Below are 27,458 nucleotides of genomic sequence, written 5' to 3'. Positions count from 1 at the left end.
ATTTTAGTTAAGGTCAACTATTCTTCAACTTATTAAGAATATGAGTAAAAAGAATCAAGTATCAAAGAATAGAAAAGAGTGAAAGATGTGCCACAAGAGGCCTTCAATACCTGTATCCTAAAGTTAATTTGTCACTCAGTCATAGAGTAGCTTGTGAAGAGTATTTTCACTTGCTAAACTCAGTGCAAAAACAGTGGGTGTGTAACAGGTATTTGATTTAATTTATCTTCAGTATTAGCAACCTTTGCAGTTGTATATTTTATACTACATATCTGTTCATTCTCCCATCAGAATAACCTGATCCCTTGCAATTTCCTAATACATTCAAGCCACACTGACACATCAGCACCTCCCGGCATTTGGACAGTCAGAAGAAACCTTGCTATTCAGGGACTTTTGATGTATAATAAAATGCTCTGCCAAGTGGTAAGCTTCATGATGGCAGACACTTCTACCATGTTCACTGCTATATCTTCAATGTTTTGGTACTTCATTGTGTTTGTTGACTGTCACCCATACCAATCAGAATACTGTATTCCCACAAAAAGCTAGGCTGTACAACCTGAATCTCAAGATGGAACTCGAATGCATTGGATTTAGTTGAACATTACTACCCTTGATTCACTTAACGTGGTCATCAAGAAGAAAATTGAGGTGGCCAATTGAGGTGCAGAAAGTATTTCTTGATCCTGTGGAGGATGGACCATCACAGAAATAAGTGCTTTCCAATTATACAAGTTGCTTCATTAAAATTTCTAAATCACTATAGTCCAGACATTGTTAATGTTTTCCTCAGGCATTATGACATTCATAGTTTGACCCTTTATTGCAAAGGATAATAGACTTTAGTTTTATTTATTTATTTTTTTAGCTAACATAACATTTTTATTTCTTCCAGAAGTCTACATGTATGCGCCGGAGATATTACAGTCTGGGAAGTACAGTGTTCAATTACCTAGAGACTACTAATTAATTTAGAATTACATGTTGGGTTTTTTTTTTTCCTCTCTAATACTTACAATTAATCTCTTTTTCTCGTCTTGGAGCTCCAAACACCATTAGCTAAATAAATAGCTTGCTTGCCTCATTGACTACAACTTTGAATTCTCATTTGTCCCTCTCTAACAAATAATTACATATTTTAACATTTTTGCAAAATTAAATTCTTTACCTCACTCCTAGTATGTGTTTCCGAAGCCTTGTCATCTCCTCTCCATCCTATTGTATTAAGGAACAGTTGAATTTTCGGTTGAATTTCCTGTGTCTGCCTCTATTTGTGTAGACTGCTGCAACTCTTAAGATAAAATTGGTTTAAATGGATACATAAATAAGAATAGGTTCATTTTTTCCATAGATAGAAAACATGTTTTAGAACCATAGCCAAATTCTGAAACCATGATTTTATGTAGAATGGTTTTACAGTTCTTTGATTTTAGAGATGACACAGCTTCTTCAGGGCACACTACTAGGGAAATATTCTATTTTGTCTGAAGAAAATATGTAACATTCACAACTATTTCCAGTTTAGCATTGGGTTACTTCTAGGATGTGGGCTTTTCCATAATAATTGTAAGATACTTTTGGAATTGAAATTCCAAAAGTTTTTAATCTAAAAGGCACAGCTGCCTCGTACTATATTTTTGAGGATAGTTTGGGGTTTAAATATTTAATTCTTTTTTTTTTTTGTATCATTTTACCTCAGGTGGAGCACCCACAGAGATCGAAGAAGGCTGTATGGCACAAACTGTTATCCAAGCAGAGGAAAAGAGCAGTGGTAGCCTGTTTCCGGATGGCTCCTTTATACAACCTGCCAAGGTCAGAATTTTTTTGATGTCTGTAATAGATTTTTTTTTTTTCTGTACCAAGCAGTAGGAGTATAGCATCTATTGTAACCTAAATGCAATAGTTTGAGAGACAGATGGAAGAGAGGTCTTGGTTCTTCTGTGTTATACTTAAGTTTGTTTTGCTTTCTTGTATGTTCCCAGAGGATTGTGGTCTACATTGGGATTGTTAAGGACGTTTAAATACTGAGGAAGATCTGTTCATGTATGTAAGGCAGGGTTTGGTAATTAGGAAGGAACTCAGACTGCCTCAATTTGAATCCGGGTGTCTCAGCTGATGGCTGCATGACATTGGTAAAGTTTCTTACCTGACTATTCTAAATTCCTCATGTGTACCATTGATGAGATTTGCCTCATAGAGTTGTTGAGATTACTTAATGGGTTGAGGTATACAGAGTGCTTAGAACCAAACTTAAGAGTATTCATGTTAATTGTTTACTTTTTTTTTTTTTTTTTTTTTTACTTCCCATCTTGGGGAGAAGAACTGACATGGAACTAGTTCATGGGAATCACATAAATGCATTTAACGGACCCTCGACCTTCTCTTAGAGCTGACGTACCTTCTAATAGAGAAATATCCTGATACATTTGAGTCTGGCTCTGTGGGCAAGGTACCAGTTCAGCCTCCTTGCGGTTTTCCTAAGAATCTGTGCTCTTCCTGCTCAGAGCTTTGTATAAACGGCATCATTTCCACGTCCCCTGGTAGACAGGACACAGCTCAGCTGCATCTCTTTTGGAATGTCTCTGACCAAACCATGCACTTACACTCCTTGCAGGTGGAATGCTTCCTCCTGTGTTTCCAGGACACTTGTACAGACCTCTAGCTGTGGGTGCGTTCCTGTAGTGTCGGGCCTGTTTGTTTCTCTAATTCCGACTTTAAGATCCTTTAAAGTCGTGTTCAATTTTATATACATATATCCTCAGTACCTAGAACACTGACTTTCAGTACATGTTTGAATAAAGTGAGTCAGGAAGTGAAACAAAACAAAGCAAAGAAACTTTGCATGCTCTCCTTTTACTAAGATTGCTGGATTCCTTGCCATGGCACATTCACTGAGTATAAAAATACATTAATTTCCCCCTCTGCCTATCTGCTGCTTTTAAATTCTCTGATTCCGTTATGATGTCACCAGTTCCTTGATAAAAAAAAATAACCTTGAATTTATAGTCCTTTTCCTTTTCTGTTCACTCCTATCCAGTCATTCTCCAAGTTCCTTCAGATTTTTGTTTTATCTGTTTCCTATCGCCACTCTTCCCTTTATGGCCACCTCTTCAGCTCCCTTGTTCATGCCCCCTCTAATCATGTTGATGGCAGCAGATTCCAAGCAAGTTTCCCCAGTGTCACAGAGTCTGCTGTTCTACTCTCTCTGACATAACCTTTTCAAAATTGTATCTCTTTTTGCAGTGGTTCTCAAACCTGGTACTTTGAGGAAACACACACAAACTCGTTTCAGAAATACCCAAGCCTCAACCTGTTGAATCAGAATTTCTCTGCGTGCTTAGCAAGTGTATTGTGTAAAAGCAGCTCAGGTGATTCTGCTGTCCCGGGAAGGATGAGCCCATCTTTTGTCATGCGTGTTTCACACACAGGACTGTATGATGATTTCTAGCAGTTCCAGGTGCATTGTCAGCTCCTCTCATTGGTTTTCCAGACCCTTCATAAACCTGTCTGACCATATGTCTCATGACTCCACTAGTATGGTTAGGCTCAGCTTTCCATCCTATGATGGCACATCTCCTTTTAACACTTCTGATATTCCCTTAGGATGATTCCTTATGGATCATGACTTTCTTTTACCCTTTCTTATGATGGACTCTTACTCATATGTCTTATCAACTTCATGATGAGTTTATTGATTCTTTTAGTCTTCAGTGCACTTTTGTTTCACGGGCAACCATTTATCTTCAGCTTTCCAGGATTTAGTCTTTGGATACATTCTCCTATTAAGTTTACATAATACATTTTGTTTTGTAATCCTCCAGGCCTGTATCTAATGTTAACTCAAACACTGAATAATTCCTTTATTAACGCTTCTATATTGTTTATCCAGAGCCACTTTATGTCATAGTAGCTACCACTTAATGACCATCTATTTATCCAATGTGCTTTACATTGTTTATCTCATTTTAAGTTTCTCAAAACTGAAGTGCAAATGGAGTTATCCTAGTTTTATCAATGGAAAAAGTGAAACCTGATAAAGTTGATAATTTGGCCAGTGTTATGAAGCTTAGAAATGGTAGCGCCAGAATTTAAATAGAAGTCAGCATGTGAATTTAAGAAGCCTTGCCTTATTCATTATGATGTATTGCCTCTCCAATCATGAGTAGGATGTTTATTTTTTTTTTTTTTAGTGTACAGAGTGTCCAGTGATAAAGCACTACTGAATACCTTTCCAATTTATTTTTAAACATTCCTTGTTTGGAATTGTGCTTATCTTTTAGGCATCGGGCTGTCAATCTCTTTCTTCAGGGATATGAAAAGTCTTGGATTGAAACAGAAGAACACTACTTTGAAGATAAATTAATAGAAGATTTAGCAGTATGTTTTAATGGGGTTGTAAGATGAAGGAGGGTTTGGGCTTGGTGAATAACATTGATATTAGCACTTAAGTCATATAAGAGAAAATATCATTGCAGCATATTCATCCTAGAAAACTTATTCTTGATTGTTATTACATTCGGTGTTGAGGGAAAATTTTATCCTTATTTCAAAGAGATCTCTTCAACATCAAAGCAATTCAGAAATTAAGCTGAATGATAGAAGTTTATTAACCAAACTTGGATGCCATTATTGTTTTAAATTCTTCCTCAAAACACCTGTAAACACCTCAGAACCAGTATAGAGCTATAAAACCTTAACCATAATGAAGTTCTTCACCAAAAATAAGTAAAGGTTAACAGAAGCCAGTGAAAAGTAATGGGTTTTTAAAAACACACAGGACAGAGGATAATAGGCTGTTATGCAAGAACAGGAAGTCATGACAAATGTTGTAGTGGGCAAGTAGATTTTTGGTCCCACCATGTTGTGCTGGTAAGAATACTCCTGTACTAAGAGCCGAGTGCTCTGGGGAGCTGTAGTCTTAATCTTTCATAAGTCCTAGACCTCTTGAAATATCTGGTGAAAGCCATGGTCTCAGGAAAATTTACAAGCATATGGTCCAGTGGTATTTTGCAGATTAGTTGGAGGCCTCATGATTCCCAAGTTAAAGATCTCTTCTCTAAAAGTTTTTTTTTTTCCAACTCACAAGTTATCAAGGAATATTGGATAAACTGATATAATTCATGAAAGCTTGACTTATATTTTAAGTGAATTCGGTTTGTCTTTAGAACCGAAACAAGCCATAGAATATTAGATATCTTATAGAAATTTACCCAGTATCTACAATATTAAACCTTAAATCCAGGAAAAAAAGACCATTTATGTAGAGAAAAGAATCAGTCTGAATGGGTAAGGCAATAGAGACATAAAAGTCATTAAACATTCAACAAACTGAAGATTAATTAATTCAACAGTCTGTAAAAATGCTTAATAATTTTCCTCATCTTAAAAGTTCTAAGAGTACAAACTTCTTCTTTTGAAGTTTAAAGTAACTAAAAATAAAAATGTGTGAGTCATTCAAGCATTAACTCATTTAGCATTCTTTATTTGTGTAGGCAAAGAAAATGTTTATTTGATAATCAGTTTTCATTGCTGTGTGAACTAAATGTTTATACTTGGAGTGACTTAGGATTTTATTGTAATTCCTTATAAATTGAGCCCACCCTAAAGCTGAAATCTCTGCCAAATACACCCTTGGTTGTGAATCTGCTTCTGAGAATAGCATTCAGAATTTTTAAATGATGTGAGTCATCCTTGCCCACAGTGTTTTTTGGTCCAATTATTAAATATCTTTTTTAAACTGCATAGTTTTGCATTGACTAGTGTAATACACACATGTGCATGCACAATGTCTATAAAACACACACGTGCATTCACGATGCCTCAAAGCACACACATGTGCATGCACGATACATCTAAAACACAAACACACACTTGCCAGATCAGGAAGAAGATGGCTTTCCTTTTAGGCATTGCTCCTGACCCTCAGCTGGAAAGTAGAAATCCAGCATTGCTCAGACTCCCTTGTGGCTAGTAGTTCTGGGCACAGGTACACTCGTGGGATGTTTGAAAGATGAAGGTGGCATGGAGACATTTCTTGCCACCCTAGGACCATGCCTGCTCATATTACTTCTGGGTTTGTATGCATGTTTCATCTAATGTGAAATTTTATGGATTTGGCTTTTTGTAGAAGCCTGGAGCCGACCCTCCAGAAGAAGAGGAAAGCACGAAGAGAGTTGATCCCCTCCATCAACTCATCCTTCTGTTTAGTCGAACAGCTTTAACAGAGAAATGGTATGGTTGGGAGTGTTCATGTGAGCATAGGAAGAACAGATAAAGAAACCCATGTCTGAATATCTTGTGTTTCACACATTCATGTTGCAGTTTCATCTTGTTTTTGTTAGGAGAGAGAATTTTCTGCAATAGGACCAGTCTGCCATACGTGTGTGGACCAATATTCGTTCCAGTTCAGGCTTTAATATCTACCAGTTTTATGTAACAACTTTGTCATTTGCTGTTGATCCTGAATCTAATGAAATGTTTTTTTTTTCTTTATCACAAATGGCCTTTATAAAATAAAACAAGAGCCCAAAGCAAATTCCAGTATGAAAAAACGTGTGGAGGCCGATGGTGACCCAAAATTTCCTGAGTAGATTGTGTTTCCATTGTGCAGTGGGTCTTAGGAAACCCGTAGAAGATGAGTAAGACGTCATCTCAACAGGAAGTTTCTTTGAGATCTATTTTAAAGGCATTTGCCATTTTCCATGTTTCTACAGTCTTATTTATATGAATTTACCAAAGCCACAAAGCAGAACCTCTGTGTAGTTAAATAAGCTATGCCCTCAGATGCCCAGTAACCAAATGGGCTCAGCATTTGCTCATAATAGGGAGTACTGCAGAGATTCTGTGGATGAAATCTTTCAGAGGTTAAAGAACATTTATCTGCCTCCCTGCTGTGCAAAAGGGAGCCTTTTGCCCTAGCTTCACACTCATTCCTGCAGAAACTGGAAAATAATTTAATGATCAGTCCTATCCACATGAATCTTTTGAGAGTCTAGACAAGTTCATTTGACCTCTATGCATGCCATAATAATGCACATTTCTCCCTCTTAGCAAATGTGATCCATCCTTCTCTCACAATGTCTCTCTCTTACTATTTCCTAACTAACAAAATCATCTCATCCCTAAGCATAGAGCAACTATGTCTGGCATTGTCAGGTAATGAGGTATTTTCATAAATGGTTTTTTCTGATGGCTGAACCTTAAGACTGCTAAAATAATTTTGCAAATATGTATTTTTGGATGGAAACCTTTCTTCATGAATTAATGGTTTCCATACTTAAGAAGAAGATATTAAACATATTTCTTAATTTTTAAGAATCACAATGACTATTGTATTTTTAACAGTGTAGTAGCATAATAACTTGGGGAATCTTTCCATCAAATGTCAAATATCACTTCTGTCAAAAGCCCCTACCTCATTTAAACTTGCTTGTTTCAGCTTTTGTAATCTCAAGAGAATTAAAGTTATTACATTTGTGTGTTAAATCAATAGACCATTTATTTTGTGAGACTTGAAGGCCTCTTCTGGAAGGTAAGATGGGTCAGCTATTTTGGTCTGAGATCTTTGCTGTCTGATGCTACTATACTTTTGAATAATGACTTTGCCTATGTTTTCTGTTTATTTCATTTTAAAAAGGCATACTGTTTGAGAAATAAATGTTATTTTATACAGTGATGGCAGTTTTGCATTTGACTAGTCTCCTACTCCTACTTAAAAATTCATGTTTTCTTGTTTTGCATAGCAAACTGGAAGAAGACTTTTTATATATGGCTTATGCAGATATTATGGCAAAGGTAAGTAAGTATATCTTTATTTTAATGTTTAATTTTAAAAAGGAAAATCATGTTTTTTAAGCAGGCCCCACTCCTAGTGTAGAGCCCACTGTGGTGTTTGAGCTCATGACCCTGAGATCAAAACCCAAATTGAGATCAAGAGTCAGACACTTAACCAACCGAGCCACCCAGGCCCCTAATAAGTGTTAATATATGTCATCGTTTCTCTAATAAGAGTCAGGCCATAATCCAAGGCCAAAATATTTTTATTTTATTTTAATTTTTTAAAAAAGATTTATTTATTCATGAGAGACAGAAAGAGGCAGAGACCCAGGCAGAGGGAGAAACAGGCTCCTCACAGGGAGCCCAATGCAGGACTCAATCCCAGGACCCCGGGATCATGACCTGAGCCAAAGGCATTTGCCTTTGGTATTTCCTCAACCACGGAGCCACCCAGGCACCCCCAAGGCCAAAATATTGTTAAAGTTCAGCTTTGTCATTCAGGGCTAACTAGTTCTTTACATTTATGCTAGCCACAGACTTGATAATTGTGCTTTCCCTGTGTTTATTTCATTTGCTAATTTTGATGATTGATATCCAACTTTTTAGCAAGTAGTCTCTGGAGGTTGCCTTTCTTCATTTTGAAAATCATCTTCCCAGAAGCTAGTGCAGTCATTGAAGAAAACAGTATGTAGGCTCCTCAAAAAGTTAAACATAGAACTACCCTATTAACCAGTAATTGCGCTACTGGGTATATACCCCACAAAATACAAACATACTATTTCAGAGGGATACCTACACCCTTATGTTGAGAGCAGCATTATTTACAGTAGTCAAACTACTGGTTAACCAGTATAAGTATGGAAACAGTCCAAGTCTATCAATAGATGAATGGATAAAGAAGATATATATATATGCACACACACACACACATATGCATACACACAACGGAATATTACTCAGCCTAAAAACAATGAAATCTTGCCATCTGTAACAACAGGGATTAGCTAAAGGGTATAATGCTAGGTGAAATAAATCAGAGAAAGACATATACTATATGATTTCATTCATGTGTAGAATTTAAGAAAGAAAACAAGCAAAGGAAAAAAGAGGACAAACCAAGAAACAGACTCGTAGCTATAGAGAAGGCACTGATGGTCACCAGAGAGGAAGGGGTGAGGGATGGGTAAGACAGGTAATAGGAATGAAAGAGTACACTTATCAGATGAAAAAAATAATAAAAAATAATAAACAGATGAGTATTAGTTAAGTCAGCATTATGAAATACAAATATAGATTCACTTTACTGGCACTTCCACTAAAAATCACGCATGTGGCTGCATGGAATAGTTGAAAGAGAGGCCTAATTTTTTTTAAAGTACTCTGAATTTGTCTATTTTTTTGCAGAAAATAGTATTTTTTTAGGCTTTGCATTTACATGCATTATGGTCATCATTGCCTTCAATTTTTAACTACATGGTTAACCAGTATAAGTATTTTTAGATGTGTTCATAGGTATAGACCAAAATTTGAGTTAAAGAATTAGTTCTTTGGGGGAATGTTTTGGGGGGACAACTGCAATGACCACAAAGTCCTTTAATTAAATATGAACACACAAAGAGAGAATTTCTAAAGTGGGCCAAATAAAGACTTTGGAATTATCTTAAGTTTTCTTAATTCGAATGCTTATTTGCTATTCATATTTGATTTCCCCACTGCAGCCTCTCTTCCTCTCTCTCTCTCCCTTGCCCCCTGCCCTGCTCAAATTTTAAAATCATTTAAAAAAATAAAAAATAATAAAATAAGTAAAATAAATAAAAATCACTTCTCTTTGGTGGTAAATTCTGAAGCAAACAGCTGATGAGTAGCTCTGCACTTCTCTATTATTATATCATCTGCTCTGAATCCTTTATTTACTATTGCTCATTCTCCTTGCTTTAGCTATATCTTGAAAAAAATCATCTTGAATCTTCGTATATTTTAAGCCATACTTTATTTTGAACCTGAGATTAATATTTTTTTTTTCCTATCCATCTTTCAACTCTCTGCTTATTCTTGGACAACTCTACTTGTATCATGTATGCCACTGCTTTAAAAACTTACCAGAGAATTTCCAGTGCATTCACATTGACTGGCTGTTGCCACTGCTTTTGCCATCATCGTGGCCCCTCATGCTTGATTCCCAGAATGCCTCTTTATAATCCATTATCTCTCCTCAACAGTCTGAAGCTATTTCATCTTAATGGGATGTTTCTACCAATATGAAGAAGATAACCATGTGGAAGTATCTAGAATGATGCTATCATAAGTTAAACACTCAACAGTTTCTACTATTTTGAGTTTCTGACTGAGGAAATCTTTTTCCTCCTTCTTCTCTTACTTATTAAAATATTTAGGGTACAGATTAAGTTATGCCTATTGTTCTATCCTTTATTGGTTAAAATTATCAAATGCTAGGGTCACTTTCTTAGGAGATTTCTGTCCCTTCTAACTCATCCATTAGTTTTTAGATTTAAATGCATAGTAAAAGCTTCTGGTTTTGCTTCCTCTACATTCTGAGGAGTACCATAGTCAGAAAGGCAACTTAAAAATGTGTGAAATATACTTGTTTTGCAGAAAGAAAATTCCAGCAGATGCTGGCAAAGTGAAGTGCCCTATTTACTGCTGATGGATTTCTCATCACCAATTTTGAGTTTTGATCTGGACCCCTGAATGGTCTGAAGTACCCTCTAATTTAATTTTTTCTTTTGTTTTCTCTTCTAAATTGTCTTATTCCAGGAGCACCTGGGTGCTTAGTTAAGCGTCTGCCTTCAGCTCAGGTCATGATCCCAGGGTCCTGGGGTTCAGCCCCACATCAGGCTCCCTGCTCAGCTCAGCGGGGAAACTGCTTCTCCCTCTGCTCCTCCCCTTTCTTGTGCTCTCTCTTTCCTCTCTCTCTCTCTCTCTCTCCCTGTCAAATAAATAAATAAAATCTTTGCAAAATAATTCTCTTACTCCATGCTTCTGCCTCTTTGTGTATGGATTTTACTCACTTTTTCCCTCCTGGCATATGGTGTAACTCCTCCATGCCTACAATTTGTCATTTTGATGTAGAAAGCTAAATCCTGTGCTTCTAGGCCATCTACTAAAACTGCCTGTTTATTTACCATATATACTACATGGATGCAGTTTGCTGGTGAGAAACTTATCTCCTATACCTATAAATCCTTCTTCTTCCCAGTACATTAAAAAAATGCAGATCTGCTCTGGTTTTCTTGTGGCCCCATTGTATCCTCAACATATCCAATCAGTAGAAATTCAAAGTAGTTTATAGGCTGATGAATCTTGTCAGATATATACTCCAAATTGATTTAGGCTTAATAGCTTCTAAAAATCACAAATTTTAACCTCGTTAGAAGCAAATATCACTAAATTTTCATAATTTTAAAAATAGTTTATTTCAAAATAAATATTTATATTATATTATATTTATTATTATTAAATAAAAAAATAAAAATAACTCTAAAAAATATTTCTCAACTAGAGCTCTCAATCTCTAAAGGAATTCCAAAAGCAAGCATATGATATAAAATTTATAGATTAAAGCATGTCATTATAACCCAAAATGACAATTTTTCTGAATGTATTCTTCATCTCAAAACTTGTTTCTCTATTTCTGAAGATAGTGAAATTGACATAGAAGATCTTTTGAGAAAATTTAAAACTTTGCATTTTTAAAAAACTTCACATCCTTAAAAGACATTTTATATTAGTGTTCTAATTTGTTTAAAAAATAAACATGATTATTACCTGATAAAACCTCAGTGCTTCACTTCTAATTCCTAATGTAGAGGAGGGAAACAGTACATAGGTAATCTTCGTGGGCAGATAAGCTAAAATTCCTCTGTATTTAATATTAGTTGGACAATATTTATGGAGGACCACAGATTTGCCTATCAGATATGTTTTGCTCAAGTTTTCATGGGTTCTTTTTTTAAATTCCTGGTGAGGGCTGCCTGGGTGGCTCAGTTGGTTAAGCATCTGCCTTCAGCTCAGGTCATGATCTCAGAGTCCTGGGATCCTAGCCCAGCATCCAACTCCCTGCTCAGCGAGGAGCCTGCTTCTCTTTCTTTCTTTGCCTGCTGCTCCCCTGCTTGTGTTCACTTGCTGTCTCTATCAAGTAAATAAATAAAATATTTTAAAATTAAATTAAATTAAAATAAAATTCCTTGTTAACTGATGGCGTGGGAGCCAGGTGACATTAGCACATAGCAGAAAATTTCCTATACTGCTGAGTAAATGATTAACACCTTTGTTTCTCTGGGGAAACATGCTATGGAACACCTTTTCTAAACAGCAAAATCATTACAGGTCTGTGTCCCCTTTATTATCTCCTTCACAAACCATATTGTCAGTCTTATTACTCTAAAGTGGAAAGGGTGATAGTATTTGTTGAATGAACAAAAGAACGGGAAAGACCTAGAATTTATCACTGTGCAGGTAGAAGAATCGTATTTTGTGTTCTCCCTCCCATCCCCACTTCATCTCCATACTCGAAGTATTGGGAAATATTGAATTGAAACTATTTTTTTCTGATTTTTCACTTATATTTAATGACTTGTCACCATTCACTTCACTGATATACAGAGCACTTGCAGACCAGAAGAAATCCTTAAGAGTGTTGGGACAATCTAATTTTGACAAACTGTAGCTTTTTTCCTACCACAGAATGACTAGCTTCCTTTGGTCAACATGATACTTTTTATTCCCAACCATAATAGCAGTTGAGATTTATTAAATGCTTATGATTTTTCAGGCACCTGCTCCTATGTGGCAAACAATTTGTATCTATTAATTCGTATAATCCTCTCAAGAGCCCTGGTCCTCTTTTTCTTATTTCTTTCTACCTTACATATGAGGAAAGGGAGACCCAGAGAAGTAAAGAAACTTGCCTTAAGCTGAATAGCCAATAACTGGCAGCATCAGGACTCAAAGCAGGTACTCTGTGTCGTCAGGCTGTGTTCCCAATCACCACACCACTATTCTTCCTTAAATTTAGCAAGCAAAAATTTTACCTGGGGGAATTAGATAAGAATATAGGCATGGAGTGTGCCTTTATCATTTCTGGGAAAATAACTCAAAATAATGGATTAGTCAGTTTACTTATTTTTCCATAAAAGAATAATATTAGTAGCAGTTAGAATTTCATTTTCCCCCTTTGGGCCAATTACAATAAAAAATGAGCTTAAAGGATTACAAGATTCACTTTTAAACAGTGGACAGCTTTCTGTTTATTTTAATTCACAGTTATTGCAGGTATCTATATTTGTGCGTTGTAATGGCAGCATAAAATAAGAAAAAACAATGATCTTGTCTTTAAGGCTTACAGTTTGGTTTGAACATGGCAAATAAATGCATGATTAACAGGTACACATAGTATGGTAGGGATCTCATCAATATCTCCAGGCTACGCATAAAATTGGCAGTTTAGTACTTTGATTTTGTAAAAGCACAGTATAACTTTCTTTTAGGTCCTGGGTTCATTGATCATGCCATCTATGTTTACTGTATCTAATACATCTATTTAAACAATGTCAGTGATAACTTCATACAAATGATTCAGTATTCCATGCTACATTCTTTTGTACTTTCTGCCTCAATGTATTCTAATCCTGCTGGCCTTTTTTTTTTTTTTTTTTTAATGTTTTCCATGTCTTAGAGTTGTCATGATGAGGAAGATGATGATGGTGAAGAAGAAGTGAAGAGTTTTGAAGTAAGATGGATCTTTCTAGATTTGTCTTCAATTCTACTTTGGAACATTGTTTCATAGCTTATAACTGACATTTATGTTTCTTGCTTCATGGCTTATTGCAGCTTATTGTGTCAAGGAACTGCATGTCAGAAGCTGGATGGACAAATCTGAGTCCTAACATTTGCTGAAGTTAAGACCAAGGAACATAGAATAATGAAATAATCAAAACCCATATGTTCAGAATGAGTGTCCCTGAGAACTCTCAGAGATGAGATTGCTTCAAACTGTTCTCATCTCAGTGAATATCATGATCTGAAATTTCCAATAGACATATGAGGAAAATATTTATTGAAGAGCAACATGACATCCAGTTTTTAATTAAACCCTTGGTTTGTGATTTTCTTCTGAATGGAAGAAGTCTTAAAGATTTGGCCTCTTTTGACTTCAACCCAATTAGGTCACTCATTCCCTGTACATATGTAGATGGTGGCACACAATGCCATTTGCTTGCATGAGGTAGGAGTGCATATATTCCTAGGACTATGTTCTATTTTAAGATAATTTTCTCAGATGTTCTCAGCTTTTAACTATTCCAGAAAATTAGAAATACTGCTCAGTGTTAATTAGCTAGAAGGAAAGTAAATATTATTTGCCCCATTTGTTTAGACTTTACTTTTGCTTTCTATGAAGAAAAGAGTTGTTGCTAACTACCCCTTCTCTCCGTTTCTTTTTTTTCTCTTTTTTTTTTTTTAGAATTTTCAGAAAGAAATGAAGTGGAAAAATAGATTACATTATTATTATTATTATTATTTTGTATTACATATCTGGATTTTTGAGCTAGAAGTCTGGAAATATATTAGTAACCAGCAATCATTTCTTAATTACAGTGGTCCCACCAAAAGGTACAGGTTGATGGGTGGACGTAGAGTAGTGCCCCTTCCAGGAATAATTTGGTATGGCATCTCTGCAGCATTGAAGTCAATGTGTAGAAAGTACAGAAGCTAATCTGAGAACCATCCATGACTATTGCTGAGAAAAATGCCATAAGATTAATTTCCTGTATGACACTATAATCTTTTCTAATGTGTGTGTCCTATTCTTAAATCCATCTTTATTGATAAGAAATAGAAGTAAATTAGAATGAGCTCTGAGCAGCAAATAATACTGTTTTTTTCTGAAGTGCACACCATTTATGGTCTATCAGTTGTCTTCCGAGCAATTGTTTATTGCTATTTTGCTTCTTGTCCTCATCCTTCCTTAAGGTCACAGGATCCCAACGCAGCAAGGTAAAACTATATATATGTGTGTATTTGTCTGGGTCTGAGTTTCGGTTTCTTGTGACATTTACCTTTGTTAGACCCAACATCTTGGATTCTTTTGTAATAAAAGGTCTTGCGATCTCTCTACAAGTTGGTTGCTCCCATGCAATTGGTCTCTTTGGTACCCCTTCCGTGACATGGGTTTATTCTTCTTGGAGTGTAAATGACTCATAATTTGAAATTTTATCCTACATGTGAACTCTGAGCTCATGCTGTGCTAGGTAAAAAGGGCCAGCCCTACAGCTGTTTAACTTTTAGCTAGCGACCTTTCGGGATAACATTCTGGCCTCATCCCCCCTTGTTGCTTATTTAATATGAGTCTTGTTACTTAGAAAAAGACATGATAAATGGCATCGCTGGTGATATTGGAAAGAAGTCTGCTTTCCCGTTGTGCTAGGAATCTCTCCAGTTAATAATTCGAAAGGATGTTCCATGGTGTTAATGTTGATTTCAGCATTTCATCATAGGGACAAAATGGTGATTATTTACATCTCTTAGTATTTGAAATAGCCAAGCGCTTGGAACATTTACTGAGAAAAAACATTTTGATCTAGCATAACAAAAATTTTTCTTTGATATGAACCTTGTTAAGCTCACATTTTATTTTCATGAGACTAATTCATAGGAAAATTGATCAGAACATCCCAGGGAAAAAAATCCATTATGGCTTTAGTTTAAAAAAAATAAGCTGTTAAAATTAATTTAGAATGTCATGAAGAAATCTCTTTAGAAGAAACAAATGGTAATATTTTAACTCACTGTTATATTTGGAGGAATATATCAGTATAATCCTTATAAATTTAAAAATTTGAATTCATATAGCTATCAGATATAGCTCTAGTTGGATAGCTATAATAGTTAATGGCATATAATAGACAAAACAGTAATATATTCTGAGCTTAAATAGTAGGAAATAATGAGTGTGATACTCACTTGGAATTTATGCTTTCATCACTACTTACCTCAAGTAGAATTCTTGTGGCTTGAAAACATGAAGGGACCTCCTAACAATAACCAAAGATTTGCTGTCCTAGCACCAAAATTCATGCCTCAAGAGGGATAAGGTAGGTAAGGAAGGTCAGGATCAGAATGTATTGCTGATTAAGAAAACCATCTCCCTCTGAAAGAGGAACGCAGTGTCCAGGGGATCTAAAAGCAAATCCAGTAAATAGGGTCAAGTTTGATGACATTAGAGAAGTTCCCAATTCAGAAAAGAAGTCTAGGAGTGGCTGGTGGAATCAGCTTTTAGAGTCTAGTATTTGGGTCAGACTGAAGACAAAATCAGGTGAGGATATGGAACCAGGCTACATGCCCTGGATTTAGGAAGATGGGCAAGACATTCACACAGTGATGAAGCCTGACAATTATTCACAGGAAAGAGACTATAAACCAGCAAGTATAACTGTCTCTCCATGAAACAGGATTTTAAAGTTGCTTATGGTTGCCCCTCACTCATAAGCATAACACCATAGACAAGATTTGGAAATTTTTACTTCTTAACCAGATATTTATAAATTTATAATTTATAGTCCCCATGTGATTTGGGACTATAAATTGCTATGTATGCCTAATTTGTATGGCATGCTACTTTTCACGAATTATGTCTTCTGTGGTTAAGCAATAGGAACTCTTATCAAGTTGAGAAACAGAGATGTACAGGTACTTACCTATGAAGATAGGTATCTTATCTGAGGTTGACTCTGTGGTACCAACAATACTACTGAAAATTTGACCAGACAACTGGATTAGTACTTTCTCCTTATAGATTTAGTAATCTACCAGATTTTTATATTGCAGTATCTGCTTGTTTCACACCATTTAGAGATAGTCTAATAGTGGAATTCTTCATCTCAGTTATAATAAATCTAAAAGGTTATCTGGCAGTTTCAGTAATTCTTAAATTATGTTAAGTAAATTTTGGAATAACAAAGTGTGGAATAATTGAATTTTATTCTCATAACTGTTAAAAGTTGCTGTACTTTCTACTGAAATTCTTTATCTGTAAGTATTCCATGAAAATATGGAGAAGAGGGGATCCCTGGGTGGCTCAGTGGTTTGGCGCCTGCCTTTGGCCCAGGGCGCGATCTTGGAGTCCGGGTATCAAGTCCCACGTGGGGCTCCCGGCATGGAGCCTGCTTCTCCCTCCTTCTGTGTCTCTGCCTCTCTCTCTCTCACTGTGTGTCTATCATAAATAAATAAATCTTAAAAAAAAAAAAAAGAAAAAGAAAATATGGAGAAGAAAGTAGGCATTTTTTAAAAAGGGCATTATAATTTATTTCCATGAGGAATAAAACAAAACTTAAGAAACATGAAATGCAGGGAGTGGTGGCTGAAATGCTGGGTATTTGCCAGATCTTTTCTTATTCCATTACATGTATATTTTACTGAGATGGTTCTGATAAAACTTGCGTGATTTAACTTGGTACTTAATTCCCTGCTTCACCAATAATTTATATAAATATTCTCTTCCTATATTTATTTACAAATCTTCTTGCTTAGTTAGTTAAGTATAATATATAACTCTTTTAGATTTGGGGCTACTTCAATACTAAAACTACAGAAAAGGAGGGTTAAATCTTATAAAGAGGCCAGGAGTAACCGAAAGGGAAGAAATATTTTAGCTATTACTCAAAATCTTCATTACTATAGTTGAATGCTTTGTTTAGCTTTGAATTTTTTATAAGCCAAGTGCAAATAAAAATAACAAATTAATAATGTTGCAAGTCAAATAATTTCATTTTTATAAGCATGGTGGGTTTTTCTCACCTAGATTCACAAAGAGCTTTGGTATCAGAATAATTATATTTTTAAACTATTACTTTGTAAAATATACAGAAATATTCTGCAGATGGTTGCTTCTTCTCTAATGCTATTCTCTAAAATCTGAATGTGTGGCATTAAATATGCTAATTCAATGAAAACATTTCTGTGGAATATTAAAGTACTATAGTATAGATTTATCACTTAATAAAAACCCAGATTAGTGATGGTGGAGCTTAAGTAAGCCAGAGGAATGAAGCATTGACTTGCCTTCTAGACCATCTTTCTCAAATATTAGGGAAGTTGCATCATCCTTTGGCAAATCACCAATTTCTAATTCACAGATAAATTCTCTGCTGACTCCCTGAGGTCCTCTTATTCTCTACTGTTGATTAAAGAAAATAGCTTGTGTCTTAAATACTAATTATGCCTGTGGCAACTGGTCATTCTATAATAAAAAGCTTAAGAGAATAACTTATATTCTTTCTCAGATGGGCCTTACACATAACTAAAATGACATCATACCTGCTAAAGTATTCAGATACCCAGTTCATATTCCAAAATATGCATTACCAAGTGTGGAAGAATCAACTGCAGCCCAAATGTCTTAAGGTCTAATGTTATATATCTCTGTCTACAGATAAAATCACCTCTGTCTGGCCTCTCCAGTGGCCTAACTTTGAATAGAATTTTACTCCTTGGCAATCCTGCAAGAATGAATTGGCTGTAAAACGTACCCTCTCCAACAGCTATATAATTCAATCTTTGAATGAGTTTGTTTAGTCTTGTTCATGGGAACAAAGCAATTTAAATTAGAAGGGCTTCCAGAATCTTACCAAAAATTTATATATATATATATATATATATATATATATATAAATTCAAAGATACAACTATGGATATAGAACATTCAAATAATGGTTCCTTTTATCAGGTAAAAATAGTTATTTTGTTTCTACTACAGAAGCACTGTGGTATCCAAAATGCAGATTAAAGTGTTGAGTTGCTTGTTGTACTATTGAATCATAGAGGGGAAGGAGAAGACATTTTGATGGCCACTGTTCTCATACCTCTTGCTGCAGTTGGCTAATTGCATTGTCATATACCAAAATTATTGATCTCAAATAATACCCTCATGTCTTAGCCCAGGTTCCTTAGAAAACAGAGCAAAGAGATTCTGTGCCACCACTTTATTGGGGTTGCGGGCTGATGTAATCCCAGGGAAGTAAGAGTGAGGGGGAAGAAGGAACAGATTATCTAAGGAAGGAGGGAGAGCAAATACAAGTTAGGACATTCTTAAGCTGCCCACGGCTATTCAACAGTCATGCCGTCTTTCCATGCACCTCCTGGGGAAGCCAAAGCCAGCCAGCCGAGTGTTCAGGCACTGCAATCCCTCTATATACATGGATTGGGGCCTCCTTAGTGGGTGGTAAGAATGGTAAGAGCTAGCTTTTATAACCATAGTAATGGCACAGGCCATTTCTAGGGCCTGCTCTATCTCAGAAGCAAGGCAAGTTGCCAAGTCTTGGAGAGAAGGGATATAGGGATGGGATGGAGTATTGGTCCTGGCATGAAGAAAAGTCCCAGAAAGCACAGTCCTCTATGTTTTGTATGGTAATGCATGCATATTGAGTGTGTGGACCTAAATAGCAAACGGTATAGAACATATATTTAAACATATATTTAAACAACATTTTTGATGCACACAATAGTTTGACAGCATGTGCTGTTATTTAAAAAAATAATCCCAGTTGAGGTTTATGCTTGACTGTGTTATATATACCAGATGGGATATAGCAGAATCACTCAAAGTATAGACATTTAAACAAACCACCTGCATTTGACAGCTCCACTACTTACCTGGGTGATTTTAAGCATCAATTTTCCTATCTATAAAATGGGGCTGATTATAGTATCTATTTCATGGTATTGTGGTGAGGATTAAATAAATAAATAATAATATTTAATAAATATTAAATCACATAACAAGCTCTTTAGGGATTTACTGTTATTATTACTTTTTTGTTATTCTTCTTATTATTTTTTTTGTTATTATTATTTTTAATCAACTTTACCTTCCTACTAAAATCAAGCCAGGGAAGGCTTTAGAAAAACTTTCACAGGATGGCTGGTGAACACAGAACTATACAGGACAGGAGACCTGGGATCTCACTCAGTGGCTGACCAGGTCACCTTGAATAGATCACATTTAAATTACTCAGCTTTTTCTTCTTTGAATTAAAAGCTTTGAACTAGATGTTCTCAGGGGTCATACTCATCTTTAAAAGTGTCTAATTTGCTCTTCAAGAGTAAGTTCTTTTCATTTTTCAGGACAATTTCATAATGTTTCTAAATGCATTAATATTGATAGAAGCATGCAAATTTTTGGTAATTTTTCTTCTAATCTTTTGTGTAGAAGTGAAAAAGAAAATAAACGTCATCTTTTTTTTTTAGAATAGGAATGTCACAATATTGTTTTACAGACAATAGCCTAGCTTCTGTACATGTGTATGTATCTCTGCTTTTTCCTAGGAAAATAGTTTGGTGTTTAAAGTATCACACAATTATATATGATCCAGTTAGATAAAGAAGGAAAAAGTGTTGAGGGATGAGAGGGGTTCAGGGACACAAAGAATGAGGTTAATCCAGAAACCGATGCCTTAAAACCTTGCTAATTCGCTAGTTTGTCAGCACTGCTAATTCCAAGCTTTCTAGGAGTGAGCATCAAATCACCTAGACTTCACAGTTTACTATATCAATAAAATAAACACAGTCTTCTTGTTGGGGAGAAACAAAAATTCTTGAGGATCTCTGTGAAGGGGACAATATGTGATATGATTTACAGCAATTCAGTATAAGTAATAATTTGAGAATTTATACAATAAAGTCCAGATGTCCAAGTGACATCTGAAAATGGCTGAGCATAGGATAAGTACCAAGAGTCTGGAAGAATGAAAGGACAATGTATCCTTAAGACAGTCCCCAGAGGGCAGCCCTGGTGGCACAGTGGTTTAGCACCACCTGCAGCCCGGGGTGTGATCCTGGAGACCCAGGATCGAGTCCCACATCGGGCTCCCTGCATGGAGCCTGCTTCTCCCTCTGCCTGTGTCTCTGCCTCTCTCTCGCTCTCTCTGAATGAAGAAATAAATAAATCTTTAAAAAAAAAAAAAAAAGACAGTCCCCAGAAAAATCCGTCTCTTAGCTGAAGAGGAAATATTTGGCAGGGAATTCGAGACTGTGTTGAGTACTTATAGAGTGCATGCAGCTGTTTCTAAAGGGTTGGCCTAGGGTAGGATCAGTAACCATTTGTGAAAACTTAGAATTATAAACACTAAAACAACCAGAAGAAGTGAGAAAACTCAAAATCCAAATGATAACTTGTCATGATCTACTCTTTAATAAAATTTATTCTAACTTCTCTTTTTCCTCAAATTATTCCAACACTTGGGCACCTTCATGATCCAGCCGTACCCTCATATTATCAGAGGTCATCAGTCACCCTACTGTGATTTTCCTTTTTGTATTCAAGGCAGTATTCAGTACTTTTAAGGTTTAAACAAACAAATAGGTAAATGAAGCCTGTTGTGAACCAATTTTGTGCTGGGGACAAACCACATTCCCTCTAATGATAACTCAGTGTAACTTTGCTAATCTGATACCTTCTGATTTTATAGTTGCTCATTTCCCCCTCTATTTTATAGTTTGGGAACTTTTTGTGATGTAGTATAAATTTTGTCAACAGGATCCTGAGGTAGAGAATTATTTCAATGCAGCTAGGTTTTACTATTTTAGCATGTACCCCAATTCGTTCAAAATATCCTGAATCAAAGGGGAACAATATTTCAACAAGTGTGAAAGTATAAACGATGAAATAAGCCATAAGCACATGACACAACACATCTAAACTTCAGAGCCTTCAACACATTAACTGAGATACATTTTTCTGCTTTAGTGTTTTTGTCCTCTCTGATCATCTATTAGTGAAACTTTGGCATTTAAACAAAGTTTGCTTTGGGTAAAAATGTATTTTTTTTTCTTTTTTTTTTCTTTTTTCTTTTTCTTTCTTTCTTTCTTTTCTTTTTTTTTTTTTTTTGCATTAAAGAGAGAACATTAGAACTATCCCCATCCTATTGAAAAATATAATTCTGGAAGATTTTTGTACTATTCAGAATTCAGCAACAAAGACAATGGGTGATAGAGGTACAGACAATAAAGTAAATGAGCTAAAAACAACAATTTGAGAATTATTATTTGCATGTGTAAAATTCTCGACCTCTTAGACCCTGTACCGAAAACAAACCAGATGTTTCACATTTCACTAGTGTTGTAGTTCATCAGTTGGAAAGATAACATCTGTCATTTCAGGTTAATTTTATGTATTACTTGATATCACATGATTTAGTTCTGTTATTCATTCATCACATATTCTTGAACACCTATTACATGCAGGGAACTTTATTGGATCTATGGTATATGTATACTTCTATTGTGGTTAAAACAAGCAAACAAAACCTCTGAGGCCCCTGTCGTAATGGAGACTTACTTATAGGAAACCCCATATGCATTCATTTAATTTTTTAAAAGCTAAACTTAAAATTCATAAATTTGAGAGACCATCCCCTTTTAAACAAAGTTATAATCTTAAGTGGTCTCCCAGCATTGCTAGTCAATTTTTTATGAATGTGGCCAACCTACAATTTCAGAAACTAGAATGCCAAACAAAATTAGTTGAAATGGACAATGTGACTGACTATTAGCGTATATTTCTGATTTCCCTTAGTCCGAACTGGCCAGTTTGTGTGTTATAAACCACATTATTAGCACCATTTCACTGCTATCCGCTTTTGTCCTCAGTTATCCAATCAAATGTCCTATATTTCCATCTTTTTATCCTTATAATGTTGAGATTCAACATCCCCTTCTAGGTTATGTCTACATTTAAGATGCTAAATAAGAGGAATATTTAAGATTGACTTATTGCAAAATTATGGGAAATATTTTTAAAAAAGAGTTCAGCTGCTGGAAATTTCTATTCACTTAAAGAAAGCTAGCTTCCACATGCAGGTGAAGAGGAAAACATTATGAAAACTTTTTCAGCAGTCGCCAAAGGCTTGCAAATGCAAAGAAAAAAAGCCAAGCTCATGTGGCATTGGACACAGACTTGAGCTGTGGTTGCATGTGCTTCCCCAAATGCCCACATAACTGAGGAGGGTCCATCAGAAACCATGTGTACGAGTTTTGCTGTCAAAAGCCTGTGCTGGCTTAAAATATCATTCATCTCCATTGTAGGGATAAGCTATCTTCTCCACTGAAAAGTGAGGGACAGTTGTATTTTTTTATTTCAATATTTTTTCTCATATAAGACAAATTGCTGAAGAGCAGATTGCTGAATTGATTTTTTTTCCTTCAGGCCTTTCTACTTTTCCCCCATTAGATGCTAAGAGTGAGGCACTCCAGAGGAAAAAAAAAAAAAAAAAGAATATTAGCAATTTTATTACCAAGTTCAGTTATACTAAGAGCAGTCATGATGTTTAATGCTTCCCATTCAATGCCTTCAGTTTGATCATGGGGTCTGATTTACTACTGCCATCGACCTTGAGAAGACTCATAACAATCTTATTAGGAAAACAGCTGATAATTTCTGGTTACTCCTGGCAATCAGAACTTTTTGCTTATAAGGAAATTGCAATTGGGGAGTTCCTCCGCCTACCCCAACTTTCTTTTGTAACCTTAGAATGATTTAAAGACTGGACTTCAAGTAGAAGGTATAATGTTTATTTAAGACCCTTCGGGAATTTAGGCAGAATTTGGGATGGGAAAAAGATGTTTTAAAAAGGAACTTTGAAGGTGCTATTTCCCCGAGTAAAATACTTTAAAAATATCTTATCTTCAATTTTCTTAGAAAAGCTAATCTGCAGTAAATTTGAAATAAAAGAATTTTCTTTCTTTCCACCTAATCCATTATTTTATTGTCTGAAAACTTTCTGGTTTAGCTTTCAAAGGTTTTATTTTATTATGCTGTGATAAAATCCGTAATGGTGAGATTGAATTACATGCCCAGAAGCACTTCTCAAAGGACAGAGTAACTGGAAAGAAATAATATTAAATATCTTCTGAAGAGAAAACTTCCAACTCGGTCTGACAAAGAAAAAATTCAAGCGAGAGGTCAACCTGATTCCTCTTTGTGAAGTGTGGGCTTTCTGCTTCTAGATCAGTGTACCTTTTTTAGCTCAGGGTTTTTCAGATGAATCTCATCATCTCCCCTGAAGTATTTAATAATATTGAAATTTAGATACTGCTGAGAAAAATGAGGGTGATCTTTGCCTACGCAGTTTATTTTTTAAATAAGACAATTTGATATCCTATCTCTTGATCCTCCCGACATTCATCCAGCAGGTGTGTTAATGAAAAGGATGGTAGGATCTAGAATGTACTTGTGCAAGTTCTTCTGGCAGACCTTTGAGCTGGTCCACCTACTTTTGGAACACAAACGGCAAAGGGTTTTGTGGGGTTTTTTTTCCCTCAAGAATATATGGCATGCTGCCATTTTTCATCTTCTTTGGGTTTCCTGATAACTACCTTCATATGTTCCATTGGGTCAACAGAAGAATCAGTCTTTCTAACTCTCTTGCCTCTATCATTGACGAAAATGATAGGGCAGTTCCTTAGCCAGTAAGTTCTTCTTGCTGTCTTACTGAAAGCATCTTCCACAAAAGGGACTGGTAACACATGGAAGAGGAAGTTTATAGTTCATATATAGCTCTGACAATGGGAAGAAAGTGAAAGATTGTTGGGTCTAAAAGGAGGGATCAAATGTTGCTGACCAATTTTAAACAACACGTGAAGAGCAGATGAAAGGGTCTTCTTTCAGTTTTTCTGAAACTGTGTTGTAATGACAATATGGTTTTGTGTGTCTGTGTGGTTTTGTTTTTGTTTTGTTCTTGACTTTGCAGGAAGAGGTTTAAACATGAAGGCAAACCTTTTAGATGTTAGCATGGCTACATATAAAGCAAAGCTGCCTTTTTTTTTTTTTTCTTTTCTCTGCTTCCATTTAGACCTATCACATAATTTAAGAAAAAAATTAAACTATAACCACAGGAGCTCTAACTATAGTGTGAAAAAAAAAACCCTGATCAATTTTGTTTTCGCAGCACGATATTATCAAAGATTTAAGAAACAAATTTGCCAGCCTCGGCGAGAACTCTCTGGTAACAGCATAAATGTCTGTGTTGGTTGCTTTTGATTTGAAGGTTTCTTTTTTTTTCATTTGTTTGAGCCCATTTCTTTTCCCCCCTCCTTTTAGTTTACTTTCTTTTTCATATTCTGTAACTAGCAAGCCTTCATTTTTTAAACCTCTTCCATCTTCCTGTGTCTATTTTCTGTACTTTGGATGGAAAGTTTATGGCAGCAAAGCTGTCACTCTGGCTACTTCTGCTGCAGCTCTTCCTGCTCTTAGGTCATATATGTTTTGGCCGTTGTGTTTATGGACATGATACTAATTGACTGTTTCATGTCCCATTGACTAAGCTTCTCTACCACGCCATTTGATGGACTCGCTGTCCTAGGGCTCTATGCAACTTTCATTTTGCAACTTATACTGCTTGGTTTCGTCTCAATTCTCCAGCGAACTGGATAGCTCAAGTGAATGATCCTACCAGTCTTGAACTTGCTGTGCCTTTATATTTTATTTTTATTTTCTTCTTTATGTTTTCAGTGGTAGCTTAAGTGGAAAAGAACAAACCCCAGCCATTGCTCTAGCAGCGCCATGCAGTATCGTTTGTTACCACCAGAGAATACAAAATATAAAGGCACATTGCTTCTTTTATTCTTGCGGGGGTGACTGGGGAGATCTGTATCATAAGTCCTTAGTTGAAGCCTACCTTTTTTTGTTCATATCAGCTTTCAATTTTGCTTAAACTCCAACACGTCTCAGTTGATGTTTTCCTGTCATTTAGTGATACCTTGCAACTCGAGCCATTTGCTGAGCAGTATCAAGTTATGGCCATGGCATGGGAGATGATTGAAAACGTAACAAACTTATGCACAAATATATAATTCAGAAAGTGCACGTTTCAGTGATGAAGTATAGCACTTCAAAACTGTGATACAGGCTTTGGACGAATCAACCAATTAAAATTGAGAAAATCCATCCTGATAAGCCAGTACCAAAAGTATATCAAGAAAAATATAAAGGGGAAAAAAACCTCAAGAGTTGAATATTGTTAATATCCATTGAATAACATTGCTGGTGTTGAAATGGTCCATAATGTTGTCATAGAGCCCATACATGAAGAGATGACTAAAAAATATGGTTTATAGAAAGCTGCTATGCGTAATGACAGCCACAACATAAACGGTTGGGATTTATGTTCAGGAAAAAGAAATGGAAAAGCAAAAGCTTCTATACCAACAAGCCAGGCTTCATGACCGAGGGGCTGCGGAGATGGTGCTGCAGACCATCAGTGCCAGCAAAGGTGAGGCTCGCTGACTCTCCTCAGGCTTCTTGATTCTGCAGGAGCACTCTTATTGATATTCTACTGATTCAGTTAGTCCCTAGGTCTTTTGTTCATCATTAGGTCAGGTAACTTCACAAATGCAGGCTCTCATTAACCCAGAACAACACTGATTTTTTTTTTTTCAGAGTCTTATTCAAAGATTTATTTCTGTGCACTACGTTTTGGAAATTATATTGTGATACAAGCCTAACAAACTGATCATATAAATCAGGGATGGGCAAACATTTTCTGTTGAGAGACCAGATTGTACATATTTTTGGCTGTGCTAGCCACGGATCTCTGTCACAACCTTTCAACTCTGCTGTAACAGCACGGAAGCAGCTAGAGACTGCATGTAAACAAACTGGCTGAGTTCCAATAAAACTTTATTTCCAAAACGTGTGACAAACTGGACTTGACCCTTCAGTCCATAGTTTGCAGACCCCTGATATAAAAGTTCAGACGTTTTAAATGAGTCCTTCCTACAATTAAAATACTATTGTATTTTTCAGTGCCATGCAAATTATTTTCTTACATTAGTAATATCTTTGTGAAAACATTTTTACTATAATTTGTAATGGAATGGAGAAATAATGGTTATACATTCTGTTAAGCACCCCTCTCCCAGATTTCCAAGATATTTCTATCTCTATCGTTATTTCTATTTCTTTTTTCCCCTATATTCTATTTCTAAGATAAATAGAGGTAAATAATGTAAAAATAAAATATACTCAATGATAGACAACTGGTTAGATTTAAAATTTTGTCATTCCTGGGAAGCCTGGCTGGCTCAGTCAGAAAAGCATACAATTCTTGATCTCAGGTTTATGAGTTTGAGCCTCATGTTGGGTGTAGAGAGTACTAAAAAAAGTAAATAAGTAAACTTAAAATTTTGTAATTTTTTTTGAATGACTTAAAACTGTGACCAGTCATTTTAATAAAGCAATACTATAAACATAGTAAGATAAGAGTGCTGAAATGAAAATGATTAAAGTGGTTCAAACATAATATTAAGGGGAGAGGGAGAGAAATTTTCCATAAAATTTTGGGTAGCTCTTAATCATTTTAAGTATTATTTTAATACACATGATTAGTTTTGAATCTTAATAGTTTTAGGTGTCAGTATTTAAAAATCAGTTGTTGTTTTTTTAAGACTTTATTTATGCATGCAAGCAGGGGGGAAGGGCAGGAGAGGTAGAGAGAGAATCTCAAGCAGACTCTGAGCATGAAGCCCAATCTCATAACCCTCACACCTGAGCCAAAATCAAGAGTTGGATGCTTAACCAACTGTGCCATCCAGGTGACCCTCTGTTTGTTTGTTTGTTTTTTTAATGTCCTCATATAGTTTCAACTCCTGGATATATCACACAGAATTTA

General features: G+C 35.7%; 1 protein-coding gene across 1 annotated transcript in view; it reads left to right on the top strand.

Annotated features, from left to right (window-relative positions):
• The window catches only part of RYR2 (ryanodine receptor 2), a 753,550-nt gene that overhangs the window by 655,055 nt on the left and 71,037 nt on the right, over positions 1–27,458 (top strand). Inside the window, exons 76-83 of the mRNA XM_072822940.1 lie at positions 899–935; positions 1,704–1,815; positions 4,284–4,380; positions 6,131–6,234; positions 7,746–7,797; positions 13,475–13,528; positions 14,770–14,793; positions 25,961–26,060. Of these exons, the coding sequence (XP_072679041.1) occupies positions 899–935; positions 1,704–1,815; positions 4,284–4,380; positions 6,131–6,234; positions 7,746–7,797; positions 13,475–13,528; positions 14,770–14,793; positions 25,961–26,060 (580 nt within the window). The remainder of the gene's footprint in view (positions 1–898; positions 936–1,703; positions 1,816–4,283; positions 4,381–6,130; positions 6,235–7,745; positions 7,798–13,474; positions 13,529–14,769; positions 14,794–25,960; positions 26,061–27,458) is intronic.

This window comes from Canis lupus, chromosome 4 (genome assembly GCF_048164855.1).
Source record: "Canis lupus baileyi chromosome 4, mCanLup2.hap1, whole genome shotgun sequence".
In the NCBI taxonomy this organism is placed as follows: Eukaryota; Metazoa; Chordata; class Mammalia; order Carnivora; family Canidae; genus Canis; species Canis lupus.
Note: the sequence above shows the minus strand (reverse complement) of the source record. Positions and strands in the feature narration are given on the sequence as shown.